Source organism: Ambystoma mexicanum, chromosome 2q (assembly GCF_040938575.1).
Source record: "Ambystoma mexicanum isolate Mex_15411 chromosome 2q, UKY_AmexF1_1, whole genome shotgun sequence".
Lineage (NCBI taxonomy): Eukaryota > Metazoa > Chordata > Amphibia > Caudata > Ambystomatidae > Ambystoma > Ambystoma mexicanum.
Window position 1 is genome coordinate 1,467,396,130 of NC_090924.1, and position 16,311 is coordinate 1,467,412,440.

The following is a 16,311-nucleotide window of genomic DNA, read 5'->3' on the forward strand; positions in this document are numbered from 1 at the left end:
TTTAAGCTCTTGCTTGCACCCTTTTTGGCCAGAACGTACCTGAGCAGCAGAGTTCTTTGCTGGTGAGCCTATTTTTTTGTATAATTAAAACTTGTTATCCTTGCAATAATCTCTTGGCATTTTTCCCTGGCGGGTGGTGTGAGCGTTTAGGGGTGTGCCTTCAATTTCTATAACCGCTTGTTCTATGCATATATTGTGTTTGGACTTGACATGAACATTTCAATGTTTGAGCATTACAGAGGCATTACGCATTTATTAAGCAGCAAGCAATAATGAGCTGTTAACCTGTAATCAAGTCACATATTATGCAGTTGAATATTATTATTATGAAACTATCAGCACCTGTACTTCAGCATCCTATTTTATTTTGTAATAAGGTCCATTAGAGCCTTCATTTCCTTGCATTAGATCATCTTGTGTATGGTGATGTTGTAATATTGAGAATCACACTGCAACTATTGCATTTTTAAATCTTTCAAAATGGCCCCACTAGGTAGGGCCTAAAGACATGGGGCCTCATTACACGGACGGCGGTAAGGGTTAACGGTCACCGTTAATGGCAACGGTGACCGTTAACCCTTACCGCCGTACTACGAGGTCCCTTTGCGGGTTGGAGGAATTAACGCCTGCTTCTTGCAGGCGTTAAAATCCAACCCGCTAAGGGACCTCGGAGCTAATTACGGCACCGCAAAATTGCGGTGCCGTAATTAGCGCCTTCCCCATTTCCATAGAGCCCTATGGGGCAGAAATGGGAATGGGGAAGGGCAATGGCGGAAAGGGGATTTACCGCCCCTCCAACCTTGGAATGGGGCAGTAAATCCCCTTTCCGCCAAGGCGGTGCCGGTATTTTACCGGCATGAGCCATGGCGCTAATAGCGCCATGGCTCACCGCCTACCGTGTAATGAGGCCCGCGGTCACACGAATCATGTGACATGTAGTAGGAAAAAGGAAATCAACGGTCCTGTTGAGCTAGAACCAAACACACTAATTAGCCTGATGAGGTCCGGGGGCAGGACGGCATGCATGCAGACTTTAACTGTTACTTTTCTTAACCCACGGCTGGATTATTGAACTTGAACTGGAGAGCATTTAATGACTGTGGAATAAAGTTGGGACTTTTTGCACACAGCACTTCAAAAGAATGGAGTAATCTTTGGACTGTTTATGGTGTTAATGAATTTATGAACGAAGATGCAGTTAGAAATCTTAGGTATACACTGTTGATGTTCTTTTTCTGAAAATTCAATAAACAATAGAAAAAACGTTCAGTGGCACCCATTGTGTTTTCACCCAGTGGCACTCAATGGGCCTCATTCCGAGTACGGCGCTAACCAATGGCGCTATTAACGCCTTGGTTGACGCCGTACCCGGACCGGCAGCGCCTTGGTGGATGGCGGAATTACCGCCCCATTCCATGGTTGGCGGGGCGGTAATTCCCCATTCACCAAGGCTCTTCCCCATTCCCAAATGAGCCCCCATAGGGCTCAATGGGAATGGGGAAGATGCAAATAACAGTGACCGTTCATTACGGTCACCATTATTGGCTTGGAGGCCCCTTTGCGCCCTCGACTTTAACACCTGCTCAAAGCAGGCATTAAGGGCGAGGGCGCAAAGGGAACTCGGAGTATGGCGGTAAGGGAGCTCGGAGTATGGCGGTAAGGGATCACCGCCACCGGTCTCGTTACCGGTGGCCGCTATCCCTTACCGCCATACTCGGAATGAGGCCCATTGTGTTTTCTGGAATAGTGCATATATTGTACCATGCACTTGCCAGGGATAACCTTTTAATAAGCTACTTTGGCTGTGAGTGCTTCACATTATAGATGGTGCTATGTTACACCATCTCTCTCTCTCTGTTCTCTCCTGTGTGCACTAGTGCAATCTGTCTCCTGTGTGGGATCTCTGATATTGCAGTAATGTTTGGCATCACATTACAGTGTTTATCCCACTGCTAGGGTTTCTTCCCAGTATGAATCATAAGATGCTCCCTCAAAGTTGAGGATTGCCTGAAGATTGTCTTTGCATTCTGGCACCACTATGGATTCTCCCCACTGTGGACCTTTAGATGCCTTCCAAGATCAGAGGACTGACGAAAGCTTTTCTTGCACTCTGGACAATCAAACGGCTTTTCCCCTGTATGGATTCTCTGATGACGTATCAGCGTAGAAGCGCGACCAAAGCTTTTCTTGCACTCTATGCACACAAAAGGTCTTTCCCCAGTGTGGATCAGTTGATGGTTTAGCAGATGTGAGGGTTGACTGAAGAGTTTCTTGCACTTTAGGCACTCATAGGGTCTCTCCCCTGTGTGGCCCCACTGATGGTTTCTCAGATGTGAGGGTTGACTGAAGCTTTTTTTGCAGTCTGGACACTCGTATGGCTTCTCCGTAGTGTGGACCCACTGATGGGCTAACAGAGCAGAAGACGAAATGAAGCTTTTGTTGCATTCTTTGCAGGCATATGGTTTTTCCCCAGTATGGATCCTTTCATGAATTATTAGAGCCGAAGAACTACTGTAGCTACTCTGACACACAGTGCATCTGTATGGTTTATCACCTGTGTGTGACATTTGATGTTGCTTTAGGTTTGAAGCCTGTTTGAAGAGTTTACCACATTCTGCGCACGTGTACGGCTTCTCCCCAGTATGGATCCTCTGATGATTTATCAGCACTGAGGAGAAACTGAAGCTTTTTTCGCATTCTGTGCACTTGAAGGGCTTCTCCCCAGTATGGGTCATGAGATGCTTTCTTACATTGGACGATTCACTGAAGCTTTTCTTGCACTTTGGGCACTTGTAGGGCTTCTCTCCAGTATGGGCCCTCTGGTGGCTTTTCATAGCTGACAAGTGACTGAATCTTTTCTTACACTCTGTGCATTTGTAGGGCTTCTCCCCAGTATGAAATCTATGATGGCTTTTCATAGCGGATGAGTGACGGAAGCTTTTCTTGCACTCAGTACACTTGTAGGGCTTCTCATCGGTATGGATCCTCTGATGGCTTTTGAGAGCAGAGGGTTTCTTGAAGCTTTTTCCGCATTCTGTGCACACGTACATTCTTGGCTGTTCCAGTGAGTGCAACGGCTGATCACATTCTGAACTCACATAGGGATCCTCCTCATGAAGGTTCATGATGGTAAGAATCCTCTGAACTCAATAAGCAAGTGCTGTTTATTTTGTCCCTTTTGCATGTGCATCCATAGGCTTCTCTCAAGTACTGATCCTCAGTCCTAAACTCATTGTAAATACTGTCAGATAAGCTGCACACTCATTGTTTCTCTTTTTTATTTGGGAGCATTTATATCAGGTTCGACTGGACCACCTAATAAAGCACATCCCACAAACACTGCAGACACATGTTGTGAACTCCGGGTGGATCCTCATATAACAAAGGGGAGTTTGCCTCTCTCGAGAGAGAGCAAGCTGAGCTCTGTACAGGATCTGTGGTCTGGCAATATTCATCACCCGTAGTGCTCCTCTTCTTCCTCTGTATACCCCTTTATCTTATGGTTATTTTCAGACTCTTAGTTTTGGTATTGGATCTGTTTAAAGAAGCAAAGATAACAGGTGTTATGTTACATCATGGTACATCAAACAGGTTAATTGGCTGTGAATTCATGTACTCAAACCCTGGTAACACATTTTGGTTCTAATATAGATGTTGGAGTAAAAAGGCAGAAGTGAATACTTCCTTCCACCAACACCGTCATATGGGTCGGTCTTTCGACCCTACAGGTCCTGGATAGAGGGTGGAAGGAAGCTGCCAGATGACCTCTGGCTGGCAGATCATCTGATTCGTGGCGGGGTAGTTAGTTGGTGGAGCCCCACCTGCTGGAGTTCTTCCACCAGGTTGATTACTGTCTTAGCCCACTGTTGATGCCCAGAAATCTAATTAGGCTGTGTGGAGACACAGCAGAAGGATTGTCTCTGTTAGGCCTCTTAAATTGGGGACTTTGGGATTCTGTATGATTTTGCTTGTCTCTATATACTTTGGATGAGATCCACCTTGGCACTCCTGTTCCCAATCTGTGTAAATACAGAAGGGAGCTAAAGGCTGCCTTTTTACCAAAAAGTAAACAATACCTCAACCTCTTCCCATTCATAAAGGCTTCCCAGCCAATCATCTATGTCACGTATCCCCTGGTTTCTGGTGTCTGTTCTTTGGCACCAGCATAACTTATGTACTTGCACTTTAGTTTAATGGCTAAATGTTACTAAATGTCCATGAATGTATTTAATGACAGCAACATCTATCTGTATCTGGAAGATGTGTATGCCATGAGTAGTACATCAGTCACACCCCTTATGATTATTGTTGGTATTTGATGTGGAAGTCTGAGATCATTGTTTGGCTCTAGACTATCTGTGTCTTTTGGTCATCGTTGTTGGGATCTGCTGACAAAGGTTAGTGTTAGTCTATGAACTCGCCCTGTCTCGTGCTTGTTGGGCTCTGGGGTCGCAGTTACTGGGGGCTTATGGTGATTCTTTTGTTTAAATGAATAGGGTGTTACAGTCCCTGTGGAACTTTTCACATATAATTTACAATATACCATTTTATACTACATTTCATTTTGAGGTAAAACACAAATATTTCGAACAGCAAAATGAATATAATAAATGTCTTAAATCTAGAAAATCTATAAAATAACATATCTACACATTAGTAGACATAATTCCCAACGACTCGCACCCATTCCTATTCTCTACTAAAATTCATTTCAATCAACTTCCACATCCTATTAAGTACAATTTTTACTGCTACACTGTCCGAATGTAGATAATGCTGGCAAAATGTATTGGTCTTTATCATATTGTACTCATGTGCGAATTGCTCCAATTTACTCATAATAATGAACATAGGCCTGCTTTAATCCTTTATTAGTATTTATTTTTATTTTTATTGCATCAATTAGTTACCAAAGGAAACTTTAAATGCATAATGGAGGTAAAGAAAAAGAATTAAAAAAACACAATTACATCAATTATATATAGGGGAGAATACAGTATAACTAAGGAAGAATTACTAAATATCCAGAATTGAAGAGATTTCTCTCACGAAATTCAACAAAGCCAAAGTCATAGATACTTTTTCTCCTCTTCTCAGGATTAACCACCTATCCTGCAAGCTTAAAGTACTTAAGTTTAAAAGGTCAGACCCCAACCATTTCTCTCTGGGCTTAAATAAGGTAACGCAGTTCATCACCAGATGCTGTAAGGTTTCAGCCTCCTGCCCACAGCCTCGACACAGCAAACTGCGTTTTTCCTCTTTTTTGTTTCTTCTCCCTAGGACTTCTCTTGTGTGGAAAAGGATTAATCTAAATTTTAGAAACCGCTGCCTTTCTGTATTTGAGGGAAATTTATCCAAGTACGGGTGAACGGTACCTCTGCAGTAGTGCTCGTCCATACCGTGGGTTATTGATGGCAAAACACTAATTGGCCGATTCATGGAATAAATGTGCGCCGAAAATTCCGGCGCAGAGGGGCCTATACGTGCGCTGCGCCGAAAAATAGCGAAAAGCGCAGGGAAACCAGCGCACGTCCATTCATGGAAGTCCGTGCGTAAGAAAAGCATAGGACGTGCGCTGAAAAAGTGCGCGGCGCACGCCGGCGCACAGGTCAACCAACGGCGTGCGCCACGGCCACTGCGCTATCACTCCGAGCGCAGCGCACAGCTCTAAAGTAGGCGGAACACAGGGCGGGACACTCGGAATGGGGAATAAAATGGGGCACAACACTCGGAATGGGGAAGAATGTGGGCGGCACGGGGAAGTACAGGAGGCAAGTGCGCGGAACGCCCACACGCTCTCCGGCAACACGTATTCATGGATTCGAACAGGGCAAAACAGCGCTCGATCAAACCAGCGCACAGGCCCAAAAACATACGCCACAAGTAAGCAGGCGGTAGCGTCCCGACGCACTTAACGAAGGTGCGCCAAAACCTGCGCCAACAAATACCACCCACATACAGCAATGGGCCATACCGTGACCCCAAAGGACAAATGAGGTGCAAAGGCGTACGCCATTTACACGGACACCCACTGTTCAAAAATTTGCGCGTGTGTGTACAACGGGTTGCGCGAGAAGTCACTCGCGCGATTGCCCTGGGTACGTGTATCCCGGGGTGCGGGGAAGTCTCACACGCGATTGCCCTGGCCACGTCGATTTCAGGGGTGCGTGTGAAGTTCCACACGCGAAAAGCCAGGGTACGTCAATTACAGGGGTGCGCGGGAAGTTTCACACGCGAAAAGCTAGGCTACGTGAATTCCAGGGGTGCGCGTGAAATCCTACACGTGAAAAACTAGGGTACGTCATTTACAGGGGTGCGCGGGAAGTTTCACACGCGGCTCTGCTGGGTGGGTCCTCACAGGTGTTCCATTCACACCCTCCACGTCCCCTGCATGCAACCCACACCACAGGGGACTACCCTGCACACCTACTCATGCCTCCCACCACCCCCACCCCCCCAGCAGTCAGGGGCACCTTCCAGCAGGCCCCCACCCATGTCTACCACCACCCCCACCCCCCCAGCAGTCAGGGGCACCTTCCAGCAGGCCCCCACCCATGTCTACCACCACCCCCACCCCCCAGCAGTCAGGGGCACCTTCCAGCAGGCCCCCACCCATGTCTACCACCACCCCCACCCCCCCCAGCAGTCAGGGGCACCTTCCAGCAGGCCCCCACCCATGTCTACCACCACCCCCACCCCCCCGGCAGTCAGGGGCACCTTCCAGCAGGCCCCCACCCATGTCTACCACCACCCCCACCCCCCCCAGCAGTCAGGGGCACCTACCAGAAGGCCCCCACCCATGTACCATCCATGTCCACCTTCACCTGGGTCACAACCCCACACAATCATGACCGTAATGGACAGTCTGCCCTGCAAGAATTCCCAAACAACTATCCCATCCACCCACATATCAAACACAATGACATGTGACACACCCAATGTAAATCATATGAATGAACACATGTCTGTCACACACAGATGTTGCAAGTGAATGTCCAAACACCCCACATGTCATGCATGAAAGCAATGAGATGATACAACACATTGAAGGATCAAATGAAAATGTATTAAAAATAAACAAGGATGGTAAAAATAAAAAATAACAATAAACATGCAATGCAAACTAAATACTAAAAAAGTACAACCAAAAAAATCAGGAACACTAATTAACAAAAAAAAAGTAAAATAGGGGTCCAAAGTCAAAGTCCAAAATTAAATCCAAGTACAAATGAAAGAAGAAACACATTGCCTCATGTGAAAAATTAAAACAAATATTAACATCCCTCAAACTATCAACATGATGATCCGGGTCCATGAGCCCTAATAAATGAAACCTAACTATTTACACTAACTAAGAAAATGTCTATATACAAAAATGTGGTGCATTGTCCTTTGGCAACCAAATAATAACATTAAAACAAAGGAAACCTAACTACAACTAAACTACAGAACTATATACAAAGGCGGCGGGCAAGTCCTGCGGCTCACTGATTGTTGTTCCGGGCCAGGGCATCATCGAACTCCCGCTCGATGTCCCGGAGGCTGCCCCGTTCCACAGCCCCGAGGGTCCGCAGGGACGCCGATGTACCCACCTCCAACTCCCTGCGGATGGCCTCGAGGCACTCGGCCCGCATCAGGGCCCTCCGCATGGAGTTCTCCGCCCTGACCATAGCGAGCCGCGCCTCTTCCGCCCGCCGCCGCTCCGCATCTATGGCATGGCCCAACCGCTGCCACACGGAAGCCACTTGACGTCCAGGGTCCTCCTGCCCTCCGGCCGATGCCTGCCCCTCTGATGGTGATGGCCCCGAGCCATCAAGGCTCCCACCTTCTTCCTCCTGCTGCTGACGTGCTGGTGCCGGTGCCCTGACACCTGCTGCCTGCACATCCTCCATTGTTTGGGGTGCTGTTGTTGCGGTGGCCACCCCTGCTGGACTCACGACTCCCGACTGGGGCAGGGATGTGTCCTCCACCAGCCTGGCCCCATCGTCAGAGGCAGCTCCACAGGGCACCCAGGTGACAGGTGGGTAGGAAGATGGCACGGAGGATGACTGGCGCATAGGGGGTTCAGGTGAGGAGGGGGTCGGAACAAGGCCCAGTGTATGGAGGAACACAGCCTGGTCTCCCTGAGAATGGGTCCGGACGTGGGCAACCCTGCTGGTGCAAGATGATGCAGACACAGGACCGGGGACAGGATTACACACAGGCACCTCCGCGGCGGCCTGTGCTGCCTCCTGTCCCTGCCCCTGTGCTGCACCACTAGCACCAGTGGAATGCCCACCTCCAGACCCCATCTCAGTCCCTTGCACGGCCTCCTCCTCCACCAAACCCACCACCAACCTGGATGACTCCCTGCCATCTTCTGCCGCGGAACCCTGTGGGGTCTCAGCTGCCCCTTCTGCTGCCGAGGAGTCCAACTTCCTCCTGCGCCTCCTGGACCTCCCCTCGGCAGCTGCGACCTGGGACACAGCACCGGACTCCTCACTCCCCGACGAGATGACAACAGGGGAGGGGAGCCGGGCCTTGCGTCTCCGGCTGGCGGTGGCATCCCTGCCGCTGTGCTCCACAGCACCTTCTCCGCCCTCCACATCAGATGACGCTGCAGGCAGGGAGGGACAGGAGACAGGCATCAGGACACTGTACAATTGACTCACACACATAACAGTTGTACAAGAGTGGCATTGTCATACTCCAGACCTGGCATCACAATCCCCAACACACTTGTCTCCTCAACGCACACACATGAGTCATTCAACAGCCATATTGCTACAGCCCGCTACATACATTCACATACAGCAGCATGAGCAGACAAAGGTGAGCCACACATCACATGATACACACGGACTCAAATACACATGCACACATGCAAAGCACACATCCAAGCATGTGTACCACTCCGCAAACTGTCAGTCATGAGATGAACATCCATGTCACATTTGCAATTCACTCTCCAACATGACAGTGTCACCTGCATCCATGTAGCAACACTGTTGCACCCTTCACAACTACACACACGCACACGCTGCAGACTAATGCACCTGGAATCAACATCCATGTGTCACACCACAAGCATGCCAACTCACATGCACAGTCAAACACATGTGCCCACACACAAGCATTTGCACTGCAAGCACACACACACACACATGCACCATCCTTGTCTCACACATCACAGGCACACATGTGCTTGTCTCACAGCCCTGCACACACACATTTATACATGGCCACACAAAGACATGTGCAACATGCACACTCCTGGCACACCACCACACACATAGCTTACAATCAGTATGCATGTACACTCACCGCTCGACTCCAGACGGGTCTGCCTCCCAAGGACCTGGACATGGAGCGCTGGGGATATGCGTTCCAGGACCCGAAGTTCATCTTGCGACAAGTGGCCCCGCCGCCCCTTGGCATCCACTGCCTTCACGAGGCGCCGGGCCTTGTTCAGGGTCCTGGACCTGTAGTCCTCCCAGCGCTTCTTGACTTGATGGAATTCTCGGACTGCCACCCCCTCTGCGTTGATGGCAGTCACAATGTCCGTCCAGATCCTGGTCCGTCCTTCCTTGTCGAGGCGCATCCGTCCGTAGAGGGCATCATACTGCCCCAGGACTCGCTCCACCAGGACACCAGCTTCGGTGGCACTGAAGCTGGTGCCCCTCTGCCTCCCTGGCCGGGGGTTGCCAGTCGTGCCAGATGTTGTGCTCCCTGACATGGCAACCCCAGAGGCAGGAGTGGGTGGGCAACTGGGTCCTGGGGCTGGGCTGTAGAGCGATGGTACGGCTGTCGGGAGTCTTTGGTTCCAGCAGGGGTGGTCACAGCAACTGCACCCCTGGCTGATGTGCAGGCAGCAAACAGCAGGGCACGTGGGCAGCAGGCAGTCAGGCAGCAGCAGATGGCAGGTGGGAGCGTGCTCGGGGCTCTGGGGGCAGGATTCCGGCCTTCGGGGCAGGAGCGTGGTCTTCCGTGTGTGAACGAGTGGCCAGCTTGATACGGAGTGAATTGGCACGTGAAAATCATGCACGTCTGCGTGGAATCCGAGGAAAGGCCGCGTAAGCACGTCAGCACGCGTACGCGATTTCATTGGTCCAAAGGGCCAGGCGCGTAAGCGTGTCTATAACGCACGGCCGTTTCCCAACCCGCGTGATTGGTCCAAAGGGCCAGGCGCGTAAGCGCGTCTATAACGCACGGCCGTTTCCCAACCCGCGTGAAAAAATAAACCTCCCGCGCGAGCGCGTCAGCACGCGTACGCGATCTCATTGGTCCAAAGGGCCAGACGCGTAAGCGCAACCATAACACGGCCATTTCCCATCCCGCGTGAAAGAAACACAAGCCAGTGTCAATGCGTGTGATTGGAGGCTGGCCCTTCAGCGCCTACACGCGGAAGTGACGCAGGACCTGTGGCCCTGCATAAAAGGTACATGTAGAACGCCATTTCCTTGTACGTGCTTTTCGTGGAGAGCGAGTTGGTGTATTCTGTACTTCTTGTCAGTTGACACGCGATTTACTTCATGGGGTTCAAAGGTCGTACTCCCTGTTACCTCTGACAGCTTTTTCTCTTTTGCTCTTTTTCCTGGGCCTGTTTCCTCACACAGCGTTCCCTTCTACTGTTGTCCTGTCTCCTCAGACAGCGTACCATTCTTCTTTTGGCGGGGGTGTTGCCAACGCGCACACGCGCGTCTTTTTGACGCATTTCTCCCTGGCAGACGGTGAGTTGCGCACGCATCTATCATCTGTGCTTGCCCCGTGTGTCACGTACCTCTTCAGAGGTCAATCTAGGCTGCGTGTGACACGCATACGTTCATTCTTGTGTTACTGGATGCCACAGCGTAGTGCAGGGTTTTTTATACGCACACGTGGTCTAGGAGGGGTATCGTGCACGTTCCTTAACTTTTTTGGGGTGCCTGTGCGTTGCGTGACCCGTCATCTTTCCCCAGGGGTGTCATATAGCCTTGCCACTGCACTAGGGTACGAATACCATCTGGTACCCAACCCCTTTGACACCCAATTGCCCAGGACAATTGTGCACACCGACTCCCATACGCACAATAACATCAGTGCCATGGTTGGGAGGCGTGCAAGCCGTAAGGGTGGCAAAGGTGGCCGAGCCACACGTGGTGGCCGTGGAGGATCCACTAGGGGACGTGGTTGTGACTTGCAGGGTGCCCCTGTCCCCCCCAGTCTGGAGGACCAGTCAGGGACACCCATGCCCCCCCCCCCAGGTTGAGGGTCATGTGGCTGATACCAACCCTGATCAGCCCTTGTTGGACCAGCCCATTGTGGCACCAGACCTGTCCGAGGGTGACTCCATCGCTGACATCCAGGTCAGCAGGTCCACTGCACGTGCACAGGTGCACATTGGTGTCATCAGGACACGCGCATCTATGCCAGATAGGTCATCTGCTGCCCCCCGTGGGCAGGGTGTGGCTCCATCCACCCCACCTCTCATACACCCTGCCAAGACTGTGTCGGTCCTAGTTCATGCACCTCAGATCAGGCCTGACCCTATCCCTCTACCCCCAATGCCTGCACCTACTCCCATGCTGAGTGTGCAATCCCACACACCCAGTACTGAGTCCACCACGGCTCCTGCCCCTAGTGTCCACAGCGGCGTAGGACACTCTGGATCCCCACCCCCTTCCAAGCGGAAGAGGAAGTGTGCACGTCCGGCACAGGCTGATGCCCCAGGCACGGCTGCACAGTCCGGCCCATCAAGGAAGCCCAGCTTCACAGACGCCGAACTGAATGCACTTGTTCAGTATGTGTCAGACCATGATAGGGAAATGGTCATCATTGCAGGGTCCAAGACCACACATGCCAGACGCCAGGCACACTGGCAGACCATTGCTGACAAAATAAGTGCCCTTGGAGTAGTGAGGCGCACAGCTAGTGATTGCCAGAAGCGCTGGAATGACCTTAAGCGCAGGGCAAAGGATAAGCTGGCCTCAAGTCATGCCGCAACCTTGGTGACTGGAGGTGGGTCCCCAGCACAGGAAATAGAACTCACACCACACGAGTCCGTAGCTGGATCCTACGTCACCGAGGGACAACTCCAAGGTGTGGGAGATCTCCCTGATTACGAGGCATCATCCGGTGAGTGCACATGCATGTGTGTTATATCCATGTGCATGGTGTGTGTGCGAAGCCTTCATGTTGGGTGCCTGTCAAGGGGGTGTGTGGCAGAGTTGATAGTGTCACCCATGTGCCTCATCCAGTATGTTCAGTGCAACACCATGTGCCCACAGCACTATCCCTACTGCCAACAGTGCACATATGGCCCTACACCATGGAAGTTCCCCTTGAATTGTCATTTTGTCATGACATTGTTGCTCATTCTCCCCTGTCTATTCATCTTATGTCTTACATACCATTCCTACACTTTCCCCCAGCCATTCAAGTTCCATCGTCACATGCCTGACATGCAATGATACCACATGCTAATGCGTCCTCTGTATATACATGGCACTCAACATGCTGTCATACTGTGGAATTTGCCTTGACACCCACCTCCTACCTGTGTGCTCTTGTTCCGTCTGGTTTCAAGCCCCATTCCCTCACACTCCATGCTGCTCTTCATGGTCTATCTTCCCTGACTTCTACTGTTCAGACCATCGTGTCCTACTCACGACACCTGCTTGCAAACAGTCAAATGAGGGCACCCTGCCCTCCAATGCGACCCACCCTATTGCTGACAAGTACATCTGAGCCTACTCAAGGTTAACTCTCACTGACATCTGCTCATACATGCCTTTGCCTGTCCCATGGACCCTTCACATGGTCCCAGTCCTCTCTCCTTGCTCCTCTTCCACCATCAATGGTGTGACCCGTTGGGGTGTACTCTTGGCCTCCTTCCAATCCTCAGAGGCTACAATTGATGTGTATGGTAATGGGAGCATCTCAGTCCAAGGCCCTCAGGCCAACCTTATTCTCCTTGACAAATGCTACCCACATCTCATCAACTTCCTTTCCTCTCCTGCTGTCCCCCCTCCTCTCTCCTCATCTATCCTGCACTGCCTCCCTGCACCCTCCCATGATCCTTCTCCGCCTCCCACTCCAACTCCTACACATGCTGCACCTCTGATCTGTAGCACTCCCCGTAAGTCCTACAAGGCTGTCAACCTCCTCCACATTTACACTCCTTACTCTGCCGCTGCATCAGGCATTCCTCCAATATATGTCACTTACATGAGGTAATGCACCTTGACATCCTTGGTCTCATGGAAACATGTCTGACGGCCAGCTCTGTCTGCATCTTTGACACACTCCTACCTGACGTTCAGGAGATCCTCTCCTTGGCCCGGCACTACTGTGCAGGGGGGGGTGTGCCCTTGCCTTCCCTGAGGGTATTCCTGCCACTGTCACTCCTACGTAGACCTACTCCCCTCTGGAATGGCTTGTGTGACGTCTCTCTCCATCTCACCTCGACATTCACAAACTGTGCGTACTGTGTATCGGAAAACTGGTCAAATGTACTACTTCCTTTCTGAGTGGCCTCACCTCTCCTCCTCACTCATGTCCCCAGACACTGAAATCCTCTTCCTTGGTGATGTACGCATCCACCTGCATGCTTGTTGTCCCCCCCACGTGACTTTTCCGTGACCTCAGCAACTCCCTATCACCCTCTAAACTCCCGTCTGTCCCTACTCATTCTGCAGGGCACACTCTTGATGCTCTGATCTCATCTGACCTTCCCCTCTCCATCCCTCTCTGCACTCCTCTCTCCTGGAGTGATCACTTTCTCCTCTCCTCCCACCTCACCCTCACCACCCCACAGGCAAAGCCACCCTCACCACTGTCACACACCTTCTTGGTATTCCAACCCATGAAGTGTGTGTCAGTCGAGGCTTATGCTGCCAAAATCTCCCCCCCATCCAGCTCCCCCTTAGGCTCACTCCCATCCTGACAGGGCCCACTCCATGCTCCACTCTATGTCAGGTACACTGGATGTCTTTGCCACGGTCATGACAATCCGCCTGAAGCCCCATGCCAATGCTGACTCCTGGCATGACTCGGATCTTGTGAACCCAAAACACAGGTGCCGGGTGGCAGAGAGGAAATGGCCTGCATCATGCTCATCCTCTGGCAAACTGGCCTGCCGCCTGCTCCAAAGGCAATAGCGTCTCACCCTTCTCACCAAGATGAGAGCCCCAATCCAAGGGCACATATCTGCGGCATCTGACAACTCTGCAGGACACATTGAAATCTGCAAGGACCTTGCAGAGCCAGATGCAGTGTGTACCTCCCCTGTCCCCTCCGAGCCCACAGCACTGCATGACTGTCTCTGTACCCCTATAGGCCACCCCCCAGCACTTGTCTGCGCCTACCACCATCTGCCCTCGACGTTAAGTCCTACTTACCTTGTACAGCACTTCCAGCCGCCACTTCCCCTTGCACTTCATTGTGCCACCCACCTCTGCACTTGCGTTACATGAATGACACCAGCACCAGTAGGATTGTTGAATGGCATCCCCTTCTGCCCCACCACCCCTCAGTGCTCCGCTGTACCTTCATACATTTCTGTAAAGGTGCTTCACGAATGCTATATGAATCCATTACAGGTGATGGGGAGGTGGAATCTCATTATTTACTGCATTTTGTTAATGTTGACAAGGCACTGTGCATCGTGGCCAATTGGGACTAGCAGATCCATGTCCAACATGTTAACTTCTTGATGTGATGAAGCAATGTCAGGACCAGAGTGGCCAAAATCCAAATTAGTTGCCCTCCTCTCCCTCTTCACTTGGTGGCTATGTCACATGCCATGTGTGTGATGGCATGTGCATTTGACATGGCAATCACCGGCCAATGTGTGATGCCAGTGCTAGGCAGCATGGGGAGCAGGCGTTGCTCTCCATTCTCTGTGTCATCATTGTGTGCCCTGAGCCTCCCCTCCAGACCCAGTGATGGTGAATGCATAGGAGGTTTCCCAGTCATGTGGGACATGTGTCATTGAACTACTGCCTCTGTTGTTCATCAGCCCTTGTTGTATGCCATGGTGCTAATGCCTGTTTCCATTTCTCTCTTTCATGTCTTTGCAGGGGACGAAGCACTTGTTGATGCTGGGGATGTAGTGGTGGAGCCGTCCCAGGAGGGCAACCCGGGCCGACCTTCCACAAGTGAGGGACGTGGTGTGTTTGTGGGTGAAAACCCACAAGTGCTGCAGGTCGTGCTGTCGAGGGGTGTCTCTGGGGGTTCCTCCCCCGAGCAGTATTCAGGTGTAGACTCGGAGGATGACACCTATGTGCAGTCGCAGGTGAGTGTTCTTGGGAGAGAATCTCCTCTGTCCGACCCACCTGCAGCCGGGTTATTGCCCTCAATGGGGATGTCAGTGTCGGCAGCTCAGCCTCCGGTGGTTACGGATGCAGGGCCACACCACACAATCTCTGATCCTGTTCCTGGGGCTGCAGATCAGAGAGGGAATGCAGTCCTGCAGCCTGAGGCTTTGCCGGCACAGCAAGGCGCAGTCCGCCTTGCCCCAGGCAGGTGTGGTGCCCGCCAACGTGGTGGCCGTATGCCACCTGGCAATACCGCTTGGGAGCAATCCATCTACGGTATGGCCACCCAACAGGCAGCATTGTTAGGCAGAAACCTGTGCAGTTCCCTTGGGGAACACTGCAAAAGATTTAAGACTACAGGTAGAGCAGTAAACCCCTTTGGTAGCAGTCTGTACCACCCAGATTTACCTGGTAGCTGTGGCTGAGCAGTCAGACTTCTCTCAAGAAGAGTTAGGCAGTATGTAAAGTATACACAATATGTACCAAAACACAATAGCACAAGCAAACACTGACCAGAGCTTGGTTTCAAAAGTATATAGTTATTTATTTAAAATACACATAAGTTAAAAACACTCTAGCAAAAATATAGTAAAAGCACTTCAACACAGTTATAATGAAAGTAGATTCAATCCTTTCTCCTATCTAGACAACTCTAGGTAAAACACCACTTAATTAAAACAGAGGTGAGTGCTTAACGTTAGATGACACTCTAGTAGTTTCCAAGAAAGGGAGAGAAAAAGCAGAAATGGGTTAGACACACCACTCTAAGGTCCAGAGCACTTGCAATAGGCTTACAGAAGAATAAAGTCACAGGTGAGCAAAAGTCACTAGGCAGGGCCCACTCTTAGAGTAGCCGGAGCGAAAATGTGCCCAAGATCACACTGTTAGTTAGAGATTCAAAGTCTTGCAAAGAGTCAAAAAGAGGTTAGAGTGGCTCAGAAAGTTTAGCCAAAGTGTCCCAGGCACTCCCAGGTTCGAAAGCCGGGGACTAAATCTACCCCGTACAGTCGGTAGCAAGGGAAGCCAGGCAGAACAC

The 16,311-nt window shown here is 50.9% G+C and overlaps 1 protein-coding gene across 1 annotated transcript in view; it reads right to left on the minus strand.

Moving 5' to 3' along the window:
- Nucleotides 1–880: 880 nt before the first annotated feature.
- Nucleotides 881–16,311, minus strand: part of LOC138570275 (zinc finger protein 271-like) — a 382,424-nt gene continuing 366,993 nt past the window's right edge. The window contains exon 3 of the mRNA XM_069649044.1: nucleotides 881–2,819. Coding sequence (XP_069505145.1) covers nucleotides 2,037–2,819 — 783 coding nt within the window. The 3' untranslated portion in view covers nucleotides 881–2,036. The remainder of the gene's footprint in view (nucleotides 2,820–16,311) is intronic.